This window comes from Zeus faber (assembly GCF_960531495.2).
Source record: "Zeus faber genome assembly, chromosome: 19".
Lineage (NCBI taxonomy): Eukaryota > Metazoa > Chordata > Actinopteri > Zeiformes > Zeidae > Zeus > Zeus faber.
Window position 1 is genome coordinate 21,990,520 of NC_137206.1, and position 23,793 is coordinate 22,014,312.

General features: G+C 46.4%; 2 protein-coding genes across 2 annotated transcripts; both read right to left on the minus strand.

Annotated features, from left to right (window-relative positions):
- Positions 1–2,481: 2,481 nt before the first annotated feature.
- LOC307245102 (claudin-11-like) lies at positions 2,482–8,887 on the minus strand (the record flags this gene model as incomplete). Its single annotated transcript, XM_080020521.1, has 3 exons — positions 2,482–3,597; positions 7,712–7,876; positions 8,662–8,887. 3 exons carry the CDS (start codon positions 8,885–8,887, stop codon positions 3,338–3,340), a joined length of 651 nt encoding a protein of 216 aa, XP_079876647.1. The 3' UTR covers positions 2,482–3,337.
- An 879-nt stretch (positions 8,888–9,766) lies between these two features.
- Positions 9,767–22,776, minus strand: LOC307245039 (polyhomeotic homolog 3). Its single transcript, XM_080020449.1, has 12 exons — positions 22,668–22,776; positions 20,900–21,549; positions 19,380–19,532; positions 19,168–19,263; positions 17,969–18,179; positions 16,219–17,316; positions 15,579–15,895; positions 14,349–14,517; positions 13,468–13,579; positions 12,391–12,511; positions 11,613–11,907; positions 9,767–10,616 (listed from the first exon to the last, which is right to left on the minus strand). The coding sequence occupies exons 2-12, from the start codon at positions 21,530–21,532 to the stop codon at positions 10,462–10,464; spliced, it is 3,360 nt and encodes a 1,119-aa protein (XP_079876575.1). The 5' UTR covers positions 21,533–21,549; positions 22,668–22,776; the 3' UTR covers positions 9,767–10,461.
- Positions 22,777–23,793: the final 1,017 nt, after the last annotated feature.

Consider the following 23,793-nt stretch of genomic DNA (forward strand, 5'->3'; position numbering starts at 1 on the left):
GTCAGTAAGTCAGTCAGTCGGGCAGAAACGGGACATCTTGCGGTGGGCTGTACTGTCAGGGGAGAGGATGCACACTCTGCACGTGACACCACAACGTGACAGAAATACAAATCCAACGCAGGTATTTCAGACGGCATTTCCTGGCACAGCTACCAGTCGGTCACTTTGAATTGCATGCACAGCGGTGCATATACACCCGCAACGTCGCACAAGAAAAACCAAATCAATTGAGAAAAGTAGATTGTAATAATTATTTATTTGGGTGAGCCCGTCGTCAGGTGTGTCATCGTTAGGGTTGGAGTTCCAGGTCCGCGCTTTGCACCCGAGCTCTTTGTTTGTCTTCTTTTTTCCGGATCGCGGCCACAACACCATCGCACGCATCAGGTTTTGATTTCAGCCTTCCAGCGCTCGGACTGATGGGAAACTGATGTTTCGCTGGCATTCCACCCGGTACATCTCACCCCGAACCACCCGTCGGTGATAACACAAACATCTGGAGTCAAATGTGAGAGAACTATACACTCAACAAAATATATCAGGTTCACGCCGCATTTGGATGTGTGTGTCGTCGCCAACGGAAGGTTTTTCCTCAAGTGTTAGGAAGGGTGATTGATTCCGCTTGTTTCCTTTTCGATCTGACACCAAAGCCAGTATCCTGATAACAATTACTGATACCAATACCTCATCGTGTCCTTAAAAAAGGAGAAAGTTAGTAAATGCGGACATCTATAAAGGATATTAATGCCTTTGCATCAGAGTTAATTCAAATCAATGTGCTATCACTGCCTGCGTGTAGTATACCTCATTCCTGTCCCGTACAGTTTTTTTTTCAGCTCTTTCAGCATCCCGACTCATCAGATTTCAAAAATTAAAAGGTTAAAGAAAACCACTTGTTAATATTTTTACCTGTGAGGATCCATTCCCAAGAGGAAAACGCGAGGATCGGGAGGAGCGATCCTTTACCGTCGATACGCCTGTCTCTAAAAGGACGGCCGGCTTTTGCTTGCCTGAAAGGCCCCGAGCAAAGATTTCAGAAACATCTTTATTACCCTTTTTTATTTTTATTTTTATTTTTATTTTTTTTTCAAAAACATATATGATGTTTTTTGGAACCTCATTTGTGCAAACGGGTTGTGGTTTAGTCGTGGATTTGCTGTCTCCTGGGTTGTGCTCGTGTGCTTGTGGGCTGTTACTGAAATTGTGTCCAAGCATTTCAAATTGTATTTCTATGTTGAGATGAACGAGTGCTCGGCATTTTAGCATAGTGGGAATAAACGTCTCAATTTGAGTGAAACTGATCTGGTGTCGTCTCCGTTAAACACATGTATACTATGATAGGAGTTAAAAAATGTTGTTTAATTTTTTTATTTGAAAACACATACTGGTAAATAAAAGTTTATATCAGGGTAAAAACACTTGTTAGACACTTAGTTGACTTCAGAAATAAGACATCCATTACTTTGACTATATTAAATACAGAATATTTTATACCACAAAATAAAACAAATAATGCAATTTGTAGAATAATATCAAACTCAATGTGAAGACATTGGATGAGAAAACAATATAGTAAATAAGGATACAAATGTTTTTTGAACTTGATCAATGTATTGATGTACTTGAGATATTAAAAGCTGAACACATTGTAAGAATATTTCATCCTCTTTCCCCCAAAAAGTTACACAGGATAAATAATGCTCTTAAGCCATAGATGAAAAGAAATCAGCTTTACATATAAAAAGAGAAAGTATTATGAATCCAGATGAAAAGATATTCGCCCATCTAACAACTAACTCATTCCAAAAAGATTGCATCGTGCTTGTAATAAAAAAAAAAGGCAAAATATAAAAGAAGATTTAAAAAATGGAAAACATTTACAAGGAAAAGTCATTAAAAATAAACCACAACATTCAACTGGCTTTAAAACTTTTGTATTGGAAAAGAAGTGATTTAAAAAATTGCACCAACTATCAGGAAGTTGGGCCGCGGTCACACCGTGCTCCGTCCCTGTCCCCTCCGGCCGTGGAGAATAATCGGAATAATAAAACCAATACGTAAGGCAGAGAAAACCGAGTGTGTCCATCCTGCTTTCATTACGGCTGGGATGCCCGAGAGGCAAGGACGACCGTCGCACCCTGCTACAGGGATCGCTTCAGTCAGCAGCCATGTGTTCTGCCAGCGCCCAGAAGCAAGGCATTTAAAACCCAGATCAGCAAATGTGTGCTCGGCGGCCAAGCAAAAGAATCTTTGATGGTTAGTCATCATTTAGCGTTTTTTTATCCAGCCAGCGCTTCATGTCCGCTGAACTGCGTTTTGGTGGCTTTACTCTCAAAGGTTTTTCCTGTTTAAGAGGGAAATTACTCTTTGTCTATAACACAGATTCATACGAGAAGGTCAAGACCAATGCCCCCCCCCCCCCCCCCCCGTGTGTCCAGCACAGACATAGTGACAACTGCATGCAAACTGGTGGTTAGTTTAGGTATAATGTTAGAGATGGTTAAGTTTAGTTATGAGGTTAGAGATGGTTAAATTTAGGTATAATGTTAGAGATGGTTAAGTTTAGTTATGAGGTTAGAGATGGTTAAGTTTAGTTATGAGGTTAGAGATGGTTAAGTTTAGTTATGAGGTTAGAGATGGTTAAGTTTAGGTATAATGTTAGAGATGGTTAAGTTTAGGTATAATGTTAGAGATGGTTAAGTTTAGTTATGAGGTTAGAGATGGTTAAATTTAGGTATAATGTTAGAGATGGTTAAGTTTAGGTATAATGTAAGAGATGGTTCAGTTTATGTATAATGTTAGAGATGGTTAAGTTTAGTTATGAGGTTAGAGATGGTTAAGTTTAGCTATGAGGTTAGAGATGGTTAAGTTTAGGTATAATGTTAGAGATGGTTAAGTTTAGGTATAATGTAAGAGATGGTTCAGTTTATGTATAATGTTAGAGATGGTTAAGTTTAGTTATGAGGTTAGAGATGGTTAAGTTTAGCTATGAGGTTAGAGATGGTTAAGTTTAGGTATAATGTTAGAGATGGTTAAGTTTAGGTATAAGATTAGAGATGGTTAAGTTTAGTTATGAGGTTAGAGATGGTTAAATTTAGTTATGAGGTTAAAGATAGTTAGGGTTAGGGTGTTGTCCATGTCCAATGGGACATTTTTTGGACTTTTGGAACAACGGCATGGCACCGTTGATTCCCTCCAATATGTCTGTACTGGACACAGGGAGGAAATTGGTCTTGACCTTCTCATCTGAATCTGGGTGAGATGGACAAAAACACAAATTTCCAAAAAAAAACAACAAAAACTGGAGTCGCCCTTTAGCTGTCATGGCTCGCAGTCTTCCTCACACGTGGGCGCTCTTGGCGTGATTGGCCGGCGGGTCCAAGGCCGTGGCCCTGCCCGCCTGTCTGGAGTAGTAGAAGCTGTTCTCCCTGCTCGGCGTGGAGGGGTCGGTGCCGTTGCAGCACAGGATCATTAGGCCCCCCAGGAAGCAGAGGGCCGTGCCCACCCAGCCGGCGTACAGCGAGAAGCCAAAGGACATCAGCCCCTCTTCCTTGTACGCACCGATGGGGAACCAGACTGTCGACACGATCCCACAAATGGCTGCGAAGCAGAACCAAGAGAAATATGTTACAGATGGACCTCTGCCGTTTTTTCACGACCAATACTAATTTCCAATCATACAAGGTACGACCGTGGGCACCGTGGTTGCAGTGCTTGCTGCTTCCTCATAGCAAGAAGGGTTAGGGTTCGATTCCTGCCTGGGGTGCCGTTGGCACCGTGCTCAGGCAGGTTACCTCCAGATTAGGGGCCTTTCTGTGTGGAGTTTGCATGTTCTCCCCGTGCTCACATGGGGGTTTCCTCCATGTAACATCGGTTAGGACCCCCACCAAATACATGCACACCTCATCGTCTGACCAGCAATGGATGTTGGTCCCCGGGCAAGCCGGGATGGGTTAAAAGCAGAGAACAACTTTCACCGGGAACCATATGAAGCGTGTGTGTGTGTTGGTCGCTGTCCCCGCATGAGTGCATGTGGTGTGCCGAAATAAAAAAATCTTCATACAACACTCTACACTTAAACGTTTCGCTTGAGGTCATTAGGGCCGTCACGGGCTAGAGATCTTGTTGTTTTCCTTCTATATTGTCATTTAATATGTTTAATACGGTTTTTGTATCGAGGACATTCCTGTATTTGACCCTGTATTTGACCGATGTGGTGTTGGCTCTGATGGGCTTTTCATCAGGTCATCCTGGAGGGAGAAAACAGAGGAGAGTGCTTCCTTCCCTTGTCCTCTGGATTATGATGAGGGATTATCAAACTGCCCAGTGAATGTGAGCCCGTGAAGGCTTTTTTACTCTGCATCGGCGATAAGGGTTAATATGGATTAACTCGACTGGATGAACTTGGTAATGAAGTAAGTTGGGGTTCATAGTGAGAACAGACAATGGAGTCAAAATGCATTTCATCAAAATTTGAGAAGATTCCCGACACTATCAGAGGCTCATTTGTCATTTCTTTACGATCTGGCAACCATTTTTAACCTCTGTCAAAAAACTAGAGGCTGACAAAACGACCTCATTGCATTGAGTTACAGTAAATCACGCCCTTTTATTTATTTTATTACATTTATTTTATTTGATATATTTATGTATTTATTAAAATTGTCTCTGTTTATATATGTTTATTTCTTTGTTTTAAAGTTTTATGTATGTGTGTGTGTGTGTATATCTATATGTTATTATTTACTTTTATCTCTCCCTACGTGGTCCTGTCCTACTGATTCATTTTTTGTGGGTCGTTTTTTTCGTGATGGATTTCTGAACATGTATGTATATGCACGTGTGTATATATATATATGTATATATGTGTATATATATGGATTGCCTAAGATTATTTTGTTATTATTTTATCTTAATTTGTTTTGTAATTTTATTATTTAATTATTATTATTCATTAATTTTTCTTCTCTTGGACTGCTTTCATGTTGTCTGGCCAGGTGGGACTGATGTTGATGATGTTGATGTTGATGTTGTTCCTTTCTATAAATGCAAAATATAATAAAAAAGATTGATAAAAAAAACCCAAAACATTTAATTAATAGCACACTTTTATGAAAATGCTGTGCACAGACAATGCGTGCACCGGTGCGTGGTTTGATAGTATGCGCGTCGTGAAATACGAAAGTGGTCCTGAGGCTCATCCGACAGGAAGTCCTAGTCCCGTCCCACAGGAAGCAGGCTGGCTCCTGGACGAGCCCCGGCCGGATGAGGCCTTGCCTGCCGAGACCATGACCCCCTTTCCCTCCCTCCACCCTGCACCAAACAAGGTTACGAAAACAGTACACAGCTGGTGTGAAGAGTTAATTACTGTGTTGTCAAATACCTAAAATTATATATATATATATATATATATATATATATATATATATATAAATATATATATAATAAATTGTTAGATTATAGATGTAGATTACAGACTACATTTTGAAAATCTAACTATAACTAGTGTATCGTAAAAACACTAATATATAGTCATTCTTACAAAAACATCCATCCATCCATCCATTTTTCACCGCTTATCCAGGGCCGGGTCGCAGTGGCAGCAGGCTGAGCAAGGAGCCAGGGTCCCTTCTCCCCGGCAACGTTTTCCAGTTCCTCCTGGGGGACCCCGAGGCGTTCCCAGGTCAGCTGGGATATATAATCCCTCCAGCGCGTTTTGGGTCTACCCCGTGGTCTCCTACCAGTTGGACGTGCCCGGAAAACCTCCAAGGGAAGGCGCCAAGGAGGCATCCTGATCAGATGCCCGAACCACCTCAACTGGCTCCTTTCGACGCGAAGGAGCAGCAATTCTACTCCGAGCTCCCTCCGGATGTACGAGCTCCTCACCCTATCTCTAAGGCTGAGCCCAGCCACCCTACGGAGGAAACTCATTTCGGCCGCTTGTATTGGCGATCTCGTTCCTTGGTCACTACCCAAAGCTCATGACCATAGGTGAGGGTTGGGACGTAGATGGACTGGGAAATTGAGAGCTTTGCCTTCTGGCTCAGCTCCCTCTTCACCACAACGGTCCGGTACAACGCCCGCATCACTGCTGACACCGCACCGATCCACCTGTCCATCTCACGCTCCATTTTCCCCTCACTTGTGAACAAGATCCCAAGATACTTGAACTCCTTCACTTGGGGCAGCAACTCGCTCCCAACCCGGAGGGAGCAATCCACCGTTTTCCGGCAGAGGACCACGGCCTCAGGCTTGGAGGTGCTGACTCTCATCCCGACCGCTTCACACTCGGCTGCAAACCGCCCCAGTGCGTGCTGGAGGTCACGGTCTGATGAAGCCAACAAAACCACATCATCTGCAAAAAGCAGAGATGCAATTCTGAGGTTCCCAAACTGGACACTCTCCTCACCTCGGCTGCGCCTTGAGATCCTGTCCATGAATATCACAAACAGAATCGGGGGCAAGGAGCAACCTTGGCGGAGTCCAACATCCACTGAGAACGTGCTTGACTTTGTGCCGAGAATGCGAACACAGCTTTCACTTTGGTTGTATAAGGCCCGGATGGCTCGTACCAACGGCCCCGGTACTCCATACCCCCCCAGCAACCGTGCAAGGGTAAAGAGCTGGTCCACTGTTCCACGTCCAGGACGGAATCCGCATTGCTCCTCCTGAATCTGAGGTTCGACAATCGGCCGAAGTCTCCTTTCCAGCACCCTGGAGTAAACTTTCCTGGGGAAGCTGAGCAGTGTGATACCCCTATAATTGGAACACACGCTCCGGTCCCCCTTTTCAAAAATGGGAACCACCACCCCGGTCTGCCACACCACAGGTACTGTACCTGACATCCACGCAACACTGAAGAGGCATGTCAGCCAAGACAGATCAACAATGTCCAGACCAGCCTGCCACGAGGAGCTTTTTGACTGCCTCAGCGACCTCTGCCAGGCATATGGACGAGACTTCCCCCGAGTCTTCAGCCTCTGCCTCCTCCCCTGAGAAAGTATTGATCGGGTTCAGGAGTTCCTCAAAGTGCTCTTTCCGCCGCCCGACAATATCCCCAGCAGTTCTCCTCCCCGGCTGAACACAGCCTCAGCCAAGCCCTGCTTTCCCTTTCTGAGTTGCCGAACAGTTTGCCAGAACTTCCTTGAGGCCAACCGAAAGTCCTTCTCCATAGCCTCCCCGAACTCCTCCCACACCAGGGTTTTTGCTTCAGTGACTGCCAAAGCTGCAGCCCTTCTAGCCTGCCGGTACCTGTCTGCTACCTCGGGAGACCCCTGTTGAGACCCCCTCGGGAGGGCCCAGTTTCCCTATTCCGGGCGAGGTACCATGTTTCCTTGATTGTCGTTGCATTAGGGTCCTTTAAATCGCTCTTTGTCTGGTCCCTCCCCTGGGACCACTCTGCCTTGGGAGACCCTACCAGGGGCTAATGCCCCCGACCACACAGCTCCCAGGGTCACAGGGACACACAAACCCCTCCACCGCGGTAAGGTGGCGATTCCTCTGGGGTCTTACAAAAACAGTATGGACAATATACAGTAGAGATATAGAGATATAGTGTAGGGTGCCGGTGCCTATCTTGGATTTTATTTAATTTAACCTTTAAATAACCAGGACCCACTGAGGTGAAGACTTCATCTTTCCCTGCTTGAGCGTGTGTTGGTGTGCGTTGTTGGTGTGCGCCCCTCCGGGGCCTGTGCCAGGGCCTCTTCCTCACCGATGATGAGGATGAGGACGCCCCCGACCAGAGAACGCCGCTGCTTGATTTTGGACGAGTCATGCGCCAGCCTCACGCACGGCATGGACATCAGCACCAGCAGCAGAGCGGGCAGCCCCAGCAGGCAAGCACAGATCATCAGGGCCCGGGATGTCTGGATGTAAGCTGGGAGGAGGGAGGGAGGGAGGGAAGGAGGAAAGGGAGGGAGGAGAGGGAGGAGAGGGAGGGAGGGAGGAGAGGGAGAAGAGGAAGGGAGAAAGGGAGGGATGGAGGGAGGAGACTAGTGTTGGAGGTGGTTGGGGTTTAAAAACAACACATTCCATTGCTGCAGTCCATGATTGGTTCCAATTTTTAACACTGCACCCCTGGCACCCATCCACTGTACCCTTTATTCCACCCGCCTTTCCCTCCCAGACATATGGACTGAAAAACAAAATAGTCACAGATAGATGCGGCCAAACAAGCAGCGATTTTTTTCCATGCAAAAAACATTTTAAATGGGCTACTACTTGCACCAGGTGACTAGAACAAACAAACAATGAATATATCGATTTAGAATCTGATTTTTACTTCAATAGCAGATAGAAGATGCTCACATATACAGGTTTCTATAAAAACTAAACATTGACATTTGCATAGCATTAGCTATTAAGTACTATGATTATTAGTTTATAAGGACCCCCATAAGTTCTTACCCAAGTAGCAGTTCCCTTACTGGGGTCCACAAAATAAATTAATGAAATATGTATTTTTAAGTGGTCCAAATTTTCTAAACAATTATATATATATATACACACACACATAAACAATAAACAAACATAAAAATAGAAACAAAAAATGAGATCTTTAACACTCTAAGTGTAACTCTAAATGTCTAATTTGTTAACAGCCAAATACCTTGAAATTCTGCAGAAAGCATGTTAGCGTCAGTGTGCGTGCCGGTGAGTTACCTGGCAAGGTGAGGATCTGGTTCAGGGCCACGCAGTGGTACAGCGAGGGGGAGATCACACACTCTGCCCACAGGCCGCGCGACCCCAGCTCGTCCATGCGCACGCACGTCACCACGCTGTAGTCGCAGGTGCGCACCCAGTCGTTGGTGGCCGTGGCCACGACCACCCCCACCCAGCCCGCACAGCTGGCCACGCCACCGCTCCCCAGCCTGCACATGTGCGCCATGGAGCGCGCTCTCCGCGTAATAATAATACAAAAAATTAAATATATAATAATAATAACAAATAATTTTAAGCTATATTGAAATGTTATTTATGGAAATCCAGAAATATCCGATTATCATCCAGTTGCATAGAAGAAGTTGTTTCCTCCCTAGACTAATTACTAATTAACATGTTCTCAGGTCTGTGTGTGTGTGTGTGTGTGTGTGTGTGTGTGTGTGTTAAGTGTTCGCTCTGCAGCGTCGGTGCGTCTCTCTGCGGATCCAGAGAAAATGCCCAGAATAAGATTTACAGGGTGTGGTGAAAACAGTATTCCCCCCCCCCCAAACGTTAAGCCAATCATAGCGCGTCTGATATCCATAACCATAACCCAAAGCAGACCTGGGGCTTCATACCTCCGTGATGAGAATATGATGTAAAAACAAGGACAAGAGGAAAATAGGTATAGGCCCATATATATATAAGAGTAAATATGAGAATAACTTGAATTTACAGAAGACCAAATTAGTCATCCGTCACATGTCGCTGGGGAGTCCTTGTTCCATGGCTCAGGTCAAACACAGATAACTTATATTATAATACATGGGAGAAACCATTAGTCTGAAGTCATCGGATCGACTAAATGATTTAATTTTCTAAACCTATATTTTATATATTTCATATAACCTAATCATAATATTTTTATTTTTAAGTCGACCCAATGATTTGATTTTATTTTTTAGTGTGGATGTGATCGTTCCTGCAGCATGGTCCTCACCTCTCCGTTCACTCCACCGCCCCCTAGCGGTGCGTAATGGAACCGCAGCAACTCTCTCCATTATACAGTATCTCCACCACAAACAGCAAGTCAATCAACTGGATTAATTGTTGATTTATTAAATTATTTGGAGCAGGATACGATAAAAATGTGACGATTAAAGACGCAAGTCTCTACCCTGATAGTGACTTTTTTTTCTTCCACAGACATATTTTTTGTCCAGAGGTTAGAGATATAAAACATTAAAACTTTGATTAATCAATCACTTACAAAGTCTACTTCTTTTTTTTTTTTTTTTTTACACACACACACACACACCGGTTATGTTCTCTAACGGATAGCTTTGTTGTTGACTTTCACATTCTAAAAAAACTAAATAGACAAATTTATATATTAAAATGTTCGAAATCCTTCATGAAATAGCTTCAAATTTACACTCTCCAGCGACATTGTAAAATATATACAAAGATTAAAAAACAAAAAACATCTCTTTATCCTGCTACAGATGTAGGGTCCGGATGGATGTTCTTTCTCTCTGCAGCTCCCATTCCCCCTTCCAAGGCCACCATCGAGTTGAATCCATTATAAATTAAAACTATTTTTTGTCCTATCCCCCCTTTTTTTTTCCTTCAGTACTGGTGCCAAAACTTATTGAGAAAAAAAAACAAAACAAAAAAACAAAACATGGTCTCCGAATAGTCCTGTTCAAGATGTCCAACCGCTCCTTCTTCTCCTAAAACCCTCTCTCTCCCCTCTCACTCCTTCCTCCTGTTGGTGATGGGCCACCGTGATGGGTTCGCTTCCTCCCTCCCTTCGGGCCCTCACTGGTTTTTGAGTGCGTTGATGTGGGCGCAGATCTTCAGCGCCGGTCCCAGTTTGATGTTCATGCTGGTCATCAGGTGGTCCTCGGTGAGAAGCAGCAGGGCCTGGCCGTCGATCTCCTGCAGGCGGAAGCCCTCCGCCACCTCGCTGCAACCTTTTATTCAGAGAAATAGGATTTAAACAACAACAAAAAAAAAAACCTCATAGTGGCCGTCTGAACGATTTGGAAGACCACTGTACATTGTATAACAGCTTCGACTTCCTGAATAGAGAATGGATTTATGTCCTCGCTGACACAGCTTAGTAATTGCAATGTTTGCCCCCCCACCCCCCCAACCACATTTAATTCTCATTAGAAAGTTCATAAGGTATTTAATCCAGGACTATTGGAACACCACACAAAAATAACATTTTCGGAAAAAAATAGAAGTAGAAGATCCCAACTTGGAAAAATATGTTTATTTTAGCCCTGTAATGCCTGCCAGAAAGTGGCTAAAAACATTTTAATCGGTGGTGAGATTCAGCAGGTTTTGGTGGCGTCTAAGGAAAGCAACACTAATGGCTACAACCGCAGATTTATACTATTGCGAACAAGTCATTTTAAATTCCGAGCTCACTTTGTCAACATTCTTACTGTACAATGTAATGTATTTGAACAGTAGACGCTATTCGAGCACCCTTTCCATAATAGACAAACGGGATCCTGACTCATAAAGAAATCCAACACGAAAAGGCTGCTCGGCTTCACACCAAGTGCAGGGTTCGAGCGAGATTCCAGTGCCGCTCGATTTACGAGTATCGGCAACTTTGCGAAATGCTTCATTTGATTAAGGAGAGACGGAGAGGCGTCGCACATGTCGCCCGTCATCTGCAAACTATTCAGTCGCCAGAATTGTCATATAAATCTTCCCAGATTTTGTTTTGTTGTCAAGGCCGAAAATTGCTGAGAAGCCGCGATGGCGCCCTTGGCCGAGTTCCAGGGTATTTCACGGAGTTTCGTACCACGTTACCGGTTTTACACCCGAATGGTTTTACACCAAACCTGCCGAATTGTGTGACGCAATTTTTTCCTGAAAAGGGAAACCTGTCTACGTACTACGTCCGGGGGTTGGGCACAAAACAGGCACGCGCCCTCCTTCCAAAACCCTACCTGGCAGCGTGTGTATGTAGGCGGTGACCTCCTCGACGCTCCAGTGCGCCGGGCCGGCCTTGAAGGTGGTTGTAGGCGTGGAGGTGGTCACGGCCGGCTCCGACGCCCTCCTGGCCCGGGGCGCCGGCCGGAACTGCGTCTCCATCGCTGCCCCGTCCGAAACGTCCCCGTCGCCTCTCCCGTCCTCCTCCTCGTCGTCCTCGTCGTCCTCGTCGTCCTCCCTCCGCTCCTCCCTCCTCTCCTCCCCCCTCCTGTCGTCTTTGTCGCGCCGCCCCGCGCTCCACAGGTCGCGTGGCTAAAAACAAGAAAGGAGTCATAGAAACAGGAACCTCAGCGTCGGATCGTTCTGAAGATGTTCCGGAAATGTGAGTGAAATGTCCTGGTGTGAAATTTTTAACGGCATATAATTCAAGCTCACAACCAAGAAATGCTTTATCACGCATCCGCGCACGCAGACTGTTAATGGAACCCGTACATACATAGATTACATCGGATTGATTGGTAATGAAAGGTTCGGCTCTTTTTTAAGGTTCTCGACCTTACCGAGTGATTCGGTAAAAACATTTGCTCAATTTTCTCTCAAAGTTGTCTTTGTTGCCGGGGAAAGTCTGAACCACAACAACAATTCCGCTTCTATCAATGTTCTTTATTTCGGTGGAATGCAACGTGTAAATCGACGGGTAAACGTCTCTTTTGCCGGAGCAACTCCCGAGTCATTCCTGGTTCCACTAGAGGACGTGAAGCGGTGTGGGCGCGGTTCCGGCCCGTGTCTCCCTACCAGCCGCAGTAAGAGGGGTTTCCCAGGGACCGAGGATGCCCTGTTCAGACTCGGCCTCGACCTCTCGGACCGGCTGCCGGTGCTGAGGGCCCGGAGGCGCTTCGTCAGGCGGACGTTAAACCTGAGGGCGGGGCGCAGAGGCGGAGGAGGGAGGGAGGGAGGGAGAGAGAGAGAGGGGGATAGAGAGACATTATATGATGATTTATCCATCTATCTACCTATCTACCTATTTGTTGCACACTTCAGATGTACAGTATACTGTGTATATGCACTTTTTTTGGTGGGAATATATATATCTTCTCTTGTACAGTACACATTTCTATACTATTTCTATTTTGATACTATTTTATTTTACCTTATACATTGCTATATTGTAATTTCTATTGTTTGCTGCCAAAAATGTGCACAATCTCTGTAGGCACTGCCACTTTGCATTTCACTGCATACCTGTATGCATGTGACTAATAAAAAAATCCATCCATCTATCCATCTATCCATCTATCTATCTGTCTGTCTGTCTGTCTGTCTGTCTGTCTGTCTGTCTATCTATCTATCTATCTGCATTATACTCAGTAAGGTGTTACAGGCGTGAGCATCATTGGATGATCAGATATTAGCTTATTAGTACATTATAAGTATTGAATTGATTTCCATTACATTCCAGTCTCCTGAACGATCTGCCGCATTTCAATATGAATATATTTTCTTATTTTAATAAGATGAATGAGAGAAGGGTTAGAATGTGGAAAGAGGGGGTTTAGTCAAGTCCTCGTGAGGTGTAGAGAAACAGAGGAGGACGGATCGAGAGAAAGTACAGAAGCAACAGAGAAACAGAGCAGCCGAAAGCGTAAGAAGGGATTAAAAAAAAATAAAAAAATAAAAGAATGAGAAAAACGGAGTGAGAGAAGAGAGAGTTCACAGGAGGTGAGAGCTGGTTATATGTCATATCTGCGTCCGGCACCTGGCGTGGTTGCACGCAGGTGGAGCTGCGTCCTCCAACTGCGCCCTCTGCTGGTAGGAGGAGGCCAATGAGAAGAAAAAACCCCAAAATGAAACAAATTTTAAAAAGCATCTCACCCTCGTGCACAGGCCGTGGAACAGAAACGCTTGGAGCGCATGAAGTTGTGGGCGTGGCCTCGTTTCCCACAGAACTGACAGTGCAGGACGGCTCTGTCCCTCTGGCTTGGCCCTGGAGGGGAGGGGGAGGGAGAGAGAGAGATTGAATGGATGTGAAATGACTTTAAAAGTGTTGCATTGGTAGATTTTGGTAGAACACAGTGGGAAGCACTTCTCTAAAGTTATCTGTATGTAAACTGTTACATTATTGGTGGAGTAGGTTCAAGTTTTTGAATGTTTATTGCAAAAAAGGTTTATTGCAATATTTTTGTATATTGCTATTCTTTATTACTTGACTATTGTCTATCTATCTATCTATCTATCTATCTATCTATCCATCTATCTATCTGTTTGTCTGTCTATCTATTTGTTGCACACTTCAGATGTACAGTATATATATACTTTTTTGGTGGGAGTATATCTATATATATATATATATATATATATATATATATATATATATATATATCTTATCTTCTCTTGTACAGTCCACATTTCTATTCTATTTCCACTTTTATACTATTTTATTTTATCTTATACATTGGTATATTGGAATTTCTATTGTTTGCTGCTAAAAATGTGCACAATCTCTGTAGGCACTGGCACTTTGCATTTCACTGCATACCTGTATGCATGTGACTAATAAAAAAATATCCATCCAATATCCAAAAATCTATCCATCTATCTATCTATCATCCATCCATCCATCAATCTATCTATCTATCTAATTTTTCTTATCAATCTATATATTTTTCATTCTAAATACCCACGATAGAAAACTCAGTAATGTGCAGTTTAACCAGTAAAATGGTTCGTACCCCCCCAATCCCCTAAATTCTTACTAGTCCGTTGCTCGTCCGTGGCCCCTCCCTCCTCCTCCTCGTCCGAATCGGTGGAGTGTTCCACCGGCCCGGGCTTGTCCACCACAGGCAACACTTCCCTCTCGTTGGTCCCGTTCACCTCGGGGGGCTCGCTCACCTTCTCCTGCACCAGCAGCGACGAGCGGTTCACCTGAATGCAGAGATTATATGAATTAATTCAAAATGTACGGTGATCATAGGCTATGAAGTTTATTTATGTAGCATACACAAAACACAAGGGCAGTTGGACGTGCTTGACAAAAGGGAGAAATGATGATGATGATATTTAATATTTCTTAAAACAGAATAATTTAATTGACTACGGGCCTGCATTGTGCTTTCAAAGTAGGTTTTTCACTTTACAAACATTTAAGAAATGTACTACTGCAAGCAGGAAATATGTAGGAAAATATGTTGACGAGGCAGCTTATGTATTCCCCATTATATTATATCCTGCCTGTAAAACACTGAAGAAGTCAATCACACTGTTAATTGCTTCTGGGATGCAGCTTCTGGCAACTGTATGATACGTAATCCCATTAAGAACCAATTTCATTGTGCACAGGAATTAATTGTGTGCGTGTGCATGTGTGTGTGTGTGTGTGTGTGTGTGTGTGTGTGTGTGTGTGTTTGAGTGTGTGTGTGCATATACTGTATGCTTTAAAAGGACAACACACCTGCATATCCACCAGCATTAATAGGACATTGGGATCATCAGGACACATTTAGGGGCAGTTTCGCGAACGGGTTTTAATCTAAATCAGGACTAAAATAATCTGATTTAAATCAATTCAAAATTGAAAAATGCCTTTCTGAGACGTTGCTGAATTTAAGATGAATTAGTCCTAGACTAGGAAGCCCTAGACTAAGGACTAGGGTAATGAAGGACTAGTCAGCTCCTTCCGTCTGATGGTGGTGGTCTTAGTCCAGATCAACCTGGTCGAATTGGAGGCCACACCCAATCATTTGGACCTAGATTAGCTATAATCTTCCTTTTAGAAATCTGATTTGTGTGTATGTTCAAGTTCAAGAAATGATTTGTCACATACATATACACACGGTCATACATATATGCAGTGAAATGTCATGACACCCGGTGATTCCGCACAATAAGCTCTATAAGCTCTAAAAACACAAAAAGATACCAAAATGTATGTGTGTGTGTGTGTGTGTGTGTGTGTGTGTGTGTGTGTGTGTGTGTGCACTGCGTACAGGGAACGGCCGGAGACCCTCCTTGATGACAAAGCCCTCCACCAGGTGAGTCAGGACCTGCCTCCCCTCTGGCCACGCCCTCGGCATCCAGGGCCCGTCTTCCAGGAGCCCGAACCTTTCGGCCTCATCCTCTGATTGGCCGAAGTTCTCTTCAGGCTCCACCTCCCGCGGTTGGCTGACCTTCTCTGGGTCGTGCTGCGACAGACTGAGGTGGTCGGGGCGGGGCGGCCGGGCGGGGACGAGCGGGGGAGGGGGTTCCGAGGGTGCGGCGAAGGGAGGAGAGGTCGGGGGAGACTGGGAGGAGAGGCTGGACAGAGCTAGAAGAAAGACAGAGGACGGATGAATCAGCAACTCCTTAAAAATATCGAACTCCTAAATTGAGCCTATTATGTCTCCAATGGTTTATTTAGAATTTTTAATGTATCATCTGAGATTAGGGCTGTCTATTGAAATATTAATTCTATGAAATATTAGTGAATGATTATTTCTTGTACAAATAATTGCAAATGACAATTTTATTGTCTTTTATGTTCATTTTATGCCACTATAACAGTGTAATAATACACACACACATAAGGAAAAAAAAACATGTATATTGGAAAATAAAATGACTCTGACTACCCATAATCCACGGCGGTACCTGACTGGTTGTCGGACTGGGTGGACATGCTCTCACAGAGGTCGTCGTGGCTCGCTGGCTGAACGTCTCTGTGCGGCTCTAGAAGCCTCTGGGCCGAGAGCTGCTGAGGCGCCGGGACCGGTATTTGGGCCGGTGCCGGGGCCGGAGCTGGGACGGCTGGTGGGACCGGACCCAGGAGGGGCTTCTGGGGTTCCGGGTCAGAGTCACGGATCACGGCCGGACCTTGCTTTGGCTTTGCGTCGGGTTCCTGGCTCTGGCACTGGTACTGGCACTGAGTTTTACTCGTTGGGCTTTCAGATTGATCCATGTCGGTCTCCTCTCCTCTCTCCGCGCTCTGACCTTGTTCTGTAAACTCCATCCTTTCTTCCTCCCGAACCGCCTCCGCTCTGGGCTCCTTTGGATTCGGGGGAACCGCCTCCCTTTCGATCACTGGACTCTCGCACTCCTCCACCTTCACCTTCTGCTGCTCTCTTTGGTTGTCTCGCTCCACCCCGGCGCCTCCTTCCTCCTCCACCTTCTGCTGCGGGGGTCCGGTTGGCCTGAACAGCTGCTGCTCCTCATTCTGCCCCGACCTGCTTTGTTTCTGCCCCTGCTGGACCAGGGCGTGGGCTCGGGGCGCTTCCGGGTCCAGTGGAGAGGGGGGCCGGAGCAGGGAGGGAGGGGAAGGCAGGGGAGAAGTTGTTTTTGGCAAGGACGTTTTCAGAGGCGGAGGCAGGGCATCTCCGCCGCCCAACGTCCGCTGTGATTGGCCGACGGCGTCGTGGGACTCCACGCCAGGAGATTGGGCCGACGGGGCCTGTCTGCCTGACGAGAGGGCGATGATCTGCAGCTGCCTCGCCGCGGAGGGCAAGCGCTCAAAGTGCGAAAGAGGCGCCATCGGGTTTGATCCGGATATCGAACTCTGTTGCGATTGGCTGGTTTGGGATAATGAGCGGCTGTTTAGCCCGGCCAGCTGCCTGCTTATCGGGGGGATCTGAGCGGCGGAGGTAGCGGCGAGGGTCTGGGGAGTGGAGCTCTGCCTGAGGGGCAGCGCTCGGTGGCCATTTGGAGAATGAAGCCGCGGTCTCAGAGGAACGGCTCTCAGAGGAGAATAGAGGGCTGGGGAGAGCGAGAGGAGACAAAGGAACCGAAGGAAAAAAACAATGGAAAGTACGAGAAAGAGAGGAATAGAGGGAGGGGCGAGATAGATGAAGCAATATCAGAGATTGAGTCCGTCGGTCAGAATGAATTCATTTTCATTTCATTCAAAACATATTCAAAATTAAATTTTAAACATATTCAAAAAGTTGAATATGTTTAACATATGAATTGGTTGTGTTGTGTCTTATCTATTCCATCCACATTCATCAGTACCATTCATTTTCTTTAGTCATTATTGCTCCTGGGTAGCAGGTGGCATGAATATAAGATACTAAGAGAACTAAGAATTAATTACTTTTTACCCTTGGTTACAACAATTGAACACCCACCTGCAGCTGGGGAGGTAGTGATGTAATGTCCATATCCTAATGTGAGCTGTCTAACTACTGTAGAGTGCCTGGGATTTCGGCGCTTAAATCTTGTCTTTACTCTGTTTTACAGTAACACGATCCGATTTTCTGAACCGATTAGGCCTGAAAAATCCTGAGTTAAAGCCCGACTCTTCGCACATTAGCAACAGCAACGTATTCCGTCAAATACACACTGATTGACTTGCAGATTTACAGACTTGAGATTGCCCTTGTTACCATGGAGACCGCTTCGCCCGTACCTGGAGGTGCGACCGAGAGGTGGCGGGTCGGCGTGGTGGTGGTGGTGGTGGTGGTGGGGCTCTCGGGCTGGGGCCGGGGCCTGAGGGGGGGGAAGACAGGGGTCCGAGGCCGCGAGATGGGCGGCGGGGCCGGGGCGGGGGGCTTGAGACGCAGGGACGGGGGGATGGCCTGCGTCCCCAGGGGTGGAGGCCTGACACTGAGACTCTGGAGCTGAGAAGAGGAGGGCGGAGGGGAAAAGGTGCGGAGAACAACTCGGGTTACATTACAAGTACGACTTTCACCATCTCGCACGTCCCGTTTTGGGGGAAATGTGTTTAGCTTTGGGATTAAACACTCGGTGACAGAGTAGGGCGGTCGGAGGTGATTACAATATTCAAACATTCTGGGGATGGGAGGGATTGCGGGTTTTGTTTTTAACCCCATGGGGAAAGTGTCGCAGCAACATGGATGAATGCAGCTGGGAATAGAACCGTGTGCAGAGGGTGAAAGGCCACACCCAAACATCACTGTAAACAGTAGGATTTAAATAGTACACAAGTAAAAACAAAGTGAATGAACCAGTTCCCGTGTGTGAGCATAAAGACTGTTTATAGGTTACCGTTGAACGGTATAACTGTAAACAGTGTCGGATTAATGATGTTTGATTGATCTAATGAGGCGAGGCGTCTTTACAACACACACAAATAATGAACAGCAAGATCAAAAATAAAAACTATTTTGCCGAAATGCGCGTAGTTCTTAGTTGACTCATATTATAACAGAGAAGCCTGTACAGCAGCTGCACACAAAACACACGGGCGCTACAAACACGCACACACATTAGCATCTCCATCCATATCCATACCCACAAATCCAGACACAGACACAGACACACACACACACACACACACACACTAGCATCTCCATCCATATCCATACACACAAATCCACATACACACACACACACACACACACACACGTTAGGATCTCCATCCATATCTCACACACACACACACACACACACACACACACACACACACACACACACACACACACACACACACACACACACACACACACACACACACACACACACACACACACACACACACACACACACACACACACAACCATCTCCATCCATACCCATACACACAAATCCATGGACACACACACACACACACAGGCACGCGCATGTGCACTGGCTTAGCTCGCTCACCTGCGCTGAAGCAGGATGGGAGGAAGGAGGAGAGGAAGAGGAGGAGGAGCGGGTAGAAGAGGAGGGTGCAGGCCGCATAGCAGATGTGAGAATCAGCTGAGAAAAGAGGGAGGGAAAAGAGCCCTGAAATGTGAAACACCTGTTTGTGTGTGTGTGTGGTGTGTGTGTGGGGGGGGGGGGGGATACCCAGGGGACCCTATGTCTGTGTTTACCATTTGAGCTCTGAGCAGCACCTGATCTTGGCCAGACCCTTTGAGGCCTTTCCCCAACAGCAGTGTCTGCTGGGAGAGCCTCTCCCTGACGGGGGAGGGACCGTGATTGGCTCGAACAAGACCCCGCGTTCCCAGAGGGTGAGGCTGAGATCCCTGGAAGAAAGAGAGGAAGACAGGGGGTGAGGAGGGGGAGGAGGGGGGGGGAGGGGAGGAGTGGGTTCACAGTGTCTACAACCTGTGTCCCATTTCAACGAAAATGAAAACGGGACGGGTCTCGAATGTGTGTGCGCGTGTGTATGTGTGTGTGTGTGTGTGTGTGAACTAGCGATGAAAAGTTATGCTCTTTTTTTTTTTTTCTTTCTTTCGGTTCTTGAAGAGTCACTCTGTGAAAAGATCAGCACAGTTTTTTTAATTTTGTTGGTTAAATGCACGTTCGAGCGCGGGAGGACTTCCGGTGAACTTTGGGTCGCCTCTGTAATGCAACTGAAATTCTCAACAAGAATCATTTAACTGTTGCACAATTATTCATTTCGGTGGAACGTAGGGTGTAAATCAGTCACAATCTCAATATTAACGATGCCAAATGCCTTAAGTTTATTTTTCTTGATTACCTTCAGTTTGGGAGTTTCACTCACTCTCTCTCTTGTTCGCACCCTTAATGAATGGAACGAACGACTCTTTTGCGAGGGCGAGCATCACGAGTGTGCACGGGGACGCAATGCAAACATTGAAATTCCAATACGATAATGTTCAAACTCCTCATTTACGAAACGTGGGGCGACGTCCCCGACGGGGAAGTGTCAAGGTGCGTGTTCTGTGCGTTTCTGCCTTCGTGTGTATGAGCTCGTGGTCACATCAGCCTGCGGCGGCAGAGGAGACGCGGTGTTAAACCGTCGCGTGGATGCGAAACCCAGCTCGTGTGAAAGCCGTCACACGCAGACAAGACACATGCTTCAAGACAGAAGCAGACACAAACGCTGACCGCCGGAACTTTTCCCGTTGCTCTGCTGCGGTGACTCGACTGGTGGAACCATTTTGTTGAGTGCAAACTCGGCTTCCAGTCGGATTTATTCGCACGTCACCGTTGGGAACCGCTTTAGCTGCCAGAAGCCCCCCCGCCCCAAAAAAAAATAAGGAGAAGCAACGACGAGTGAGTCTTTTTTTGGTTGCTTTTATGTCAACAAATAGTTCTGCTTCTTCAATTAGTTCTGGCGAAAATATGTTTTGTTTTTTTTCCCCTTTGGGCAACACAAGATTTCACTCACATCCTGGGATTTGTCATCAAATTGTATAATAAGACCTCTGCGTCTGTTCCGTGGCACAGATGTAAATGTGGTATCGTTTGACAAGTTCGGAATCTGCACTTTCACCTGGTTTTCCCCGATTGATTCAATGTGCTACGACCAGGAAGTTATTAACAAAAAGGCAAAATTATGCATTTGTTATTGTTGCAGATGCCGGTACAAGCGAGACATTGTTTGTGTGAATTTATATGCATTATATATTTTTGTTCCCATTACCTGTCTGTTGGCCGGACTGGCGGGTGTGTGAAATGGGATGATCGGTGTAGAGGTCGCCATGGATACGGGCCGGTCGTTCCCATTAGTCATGCTGTAGGAGATTGTGGCCGACGTGGCGGCGATGCCGACGGAACCGGAGGAGGAAGAGGAGACGGGAGGCGGGGCTCTGCCGGCCGTCGACAGGGAGGAAGAGGAGGGGGTCGGGCCGAGGGAGGCGGGGAGAAGAGGGGAGGTGGGCGAGCGCGGCGCGGGGGAGGTGGGCGTTTTTGAGCGGGAGGCCGGGGAGGGGAGGATCGGGCGGGAGTAGGTGCGGAGGGCGGGGCTGGCCGTGGAGGTGAGTTTGGGCGGTGCGGGGAGGGGAAGGTGGGGGACGTGGGGAATGTGGGGAACGTGGGGCCCAAGCCCAAGCCCTGCACCGGCCATGGCCTTGGGAGCGTGCGCGGCAGAGAGGGACGGGGCCGGCGTGAGGGGAGGCGGGGGGGAGCTGGAGGTGGGGGTGAGCGTCAGCGGAGGAGAGTCCAGGAGTGTGGGGTTGGGCGTAAGTCGAGGGGGCGTGGGGGTGGCCGGGGTGGAGGTGTTGGGGGTGACGCTGATCGAACTGGGAGCGTCTCCCCGAACCAGGTTTCCCTCCATCTTTCAGTGGAAAAACACTGTAGGAGAAAAGAGAGGGATGCTTAGATTACGATAGATAGATATTAAAGTTAGAGGATATAGATAACAGGGCGGGCAATATAATGTTTTATTTTGTGATATGAGAGTAGATATAATCTGGGATTTTGGTTATCGTAATGTTGTGATATAGAAAAATGTTGTCCAATTTCATAGGCAGCTAGAACAGTCTATGAAGTTATATTCTCAACAACTCTACCTACTTGACCATAATATCCACATTACTAACGATTGTTGTTGACATATATCTTGTGCATAAACATATCAAAATATCCATCCCCAAAATATTATTAAATAACACATTTAAGCGATAATGCGGTGCACCGTTATTATCATCACATGTGTTTTGCCGCCATCACCCCTCTTATTATGAAGTGACGCTTTGGCAGTATGCGAAGAGCCCTCCAGGAGCTAGGCTAGTTGATCCCCTTTGCAGCCATGCATTGAGCTAACACAGTTAGCATGCGGCCAGTCCGTAGATCAGAGCTGGACACACTGAGATGCAGTTGCATTGACCTTCTCGTCTGAACCCGGGTAATATAGACAAAAAGTTAACCCCCCCCCCAAAAAAAAATAAAATAAAAATAAATAAAAATAAACCTGCAGTTTCCCTTTAATGGACAACGCGTGTGGCACTGCAACAATTGATTGATCTGGAAACAAGTCCGAATCAATATGAACTTGGTTTCGCTTTTATTCAGGATCCCTTTTCATCTCGGCGTGGTGGCTTCATCGGGGGCATCAGCAGCTAAATTCGTGCACCACCACCACACCAGCAGGTGCGGCGCGGCGCGCCGGGCCGAGGCTGACATCTGGCCAGATGTGGACCGGATAATTCCGCCAACACTTCCCGACGGTGACGGCGAAAGCGGCGACCGTGACATTCTCGGGGCTCGGGGGGGGGGCCGTGGTCACGATCACGGCCATAACAATAATAATAACAATAAAAGAAAGACGGAGACAGGCCTTCGCGTTGGAGACGAGAAGTCTCACGATGAGAACATTTTAACTACGCGCGTATGAACGCGGGGAGACGGAGGGAGAAAAGAAAAAGCCCCGACTCGGCGAACGCGTGAAGGTGGATCTTCACCGATCTTACCGTTCCGCTCCCGGGGACGAATCAGCGGCGCGTCGCGGGGATAACGTCCTTAACGCACGTCCGGAGCCGCGCGCATGTTGATAAAGTGCGATCAACGTTATTTCCAGGGTCGACAGCTGAAATGGGCGTGTGCGCAGCTCCACTTCCTAGTGTGACAGCGCAGGGGCCGGAGCGCGGCGCGTCACAGGCCGCGGTCCAGACCTGGAAGCGGGTCCCCGGACACATCCACGCCGCGTCCCGACGCGGCCGAGGCGGAGCGCCGTTCAACCGGGCGTTAAACTGACCACTTGTGATTGGATTTTGTTGTATATATATATATATAAAAATTTTTTTTTACAAATCTTCCCTTATTTTGTATTATTATTATTATTATTATTATTATTATTATTACAAATCGAACCATTTTTAAACAAAAAAAAAATTATTTACTTTTTTTTTTTTTTTTTACAAATATTATTCTTATTTTATTTTGTGGAAATTTTGACGCAGTACAAAAAATAAATACACATCACGCTCGTTCATACAGTGCAGATATAATCATCATCATAATTATAATAACAAATAAACAGGTTGCCGCATGTGCACGCCGATCCATCACGGTGTCTGCGTCATGGCGCAGACACCGTGCACATCACGGTCAACCAGGTGTGTCCACGGGGGGCTGCCGGGGGTTGCGCTGCTCCGGTACTGCACGCGGGCCGTACCAGCCCGGTCTTGGTTACCGGCGGCCACAGCCCCGAGCGCGGCGCGGGAGCGGGCGAGGGGGCGGGGGGGGCGGGTCACCGCCGAGCTCGCGGTGCGGCGGCGCGCGTCCCCCACCGAACGAACCGAACCGGAACGGAGGGGAGGGGAAGCTCAAGGGGCGAGACAGCACCACACAGAGCACAGGAGGACCGTCGAATACATACAATAATATACCTGCGTGCTTGACACCTCATAGTGCAACAATAATATTCAACAAATAAAGTATTAATAAACTAACAATAAAAAAGCAAAAAAACAAATAATAAATACAAATAAAAAGAATAACAATAATAATAATAATAATAATAATATCAAATAATAATAATACAATAAGAAATTATTATAAACTATATATGATAAACTGATGTTACGCACACACGCG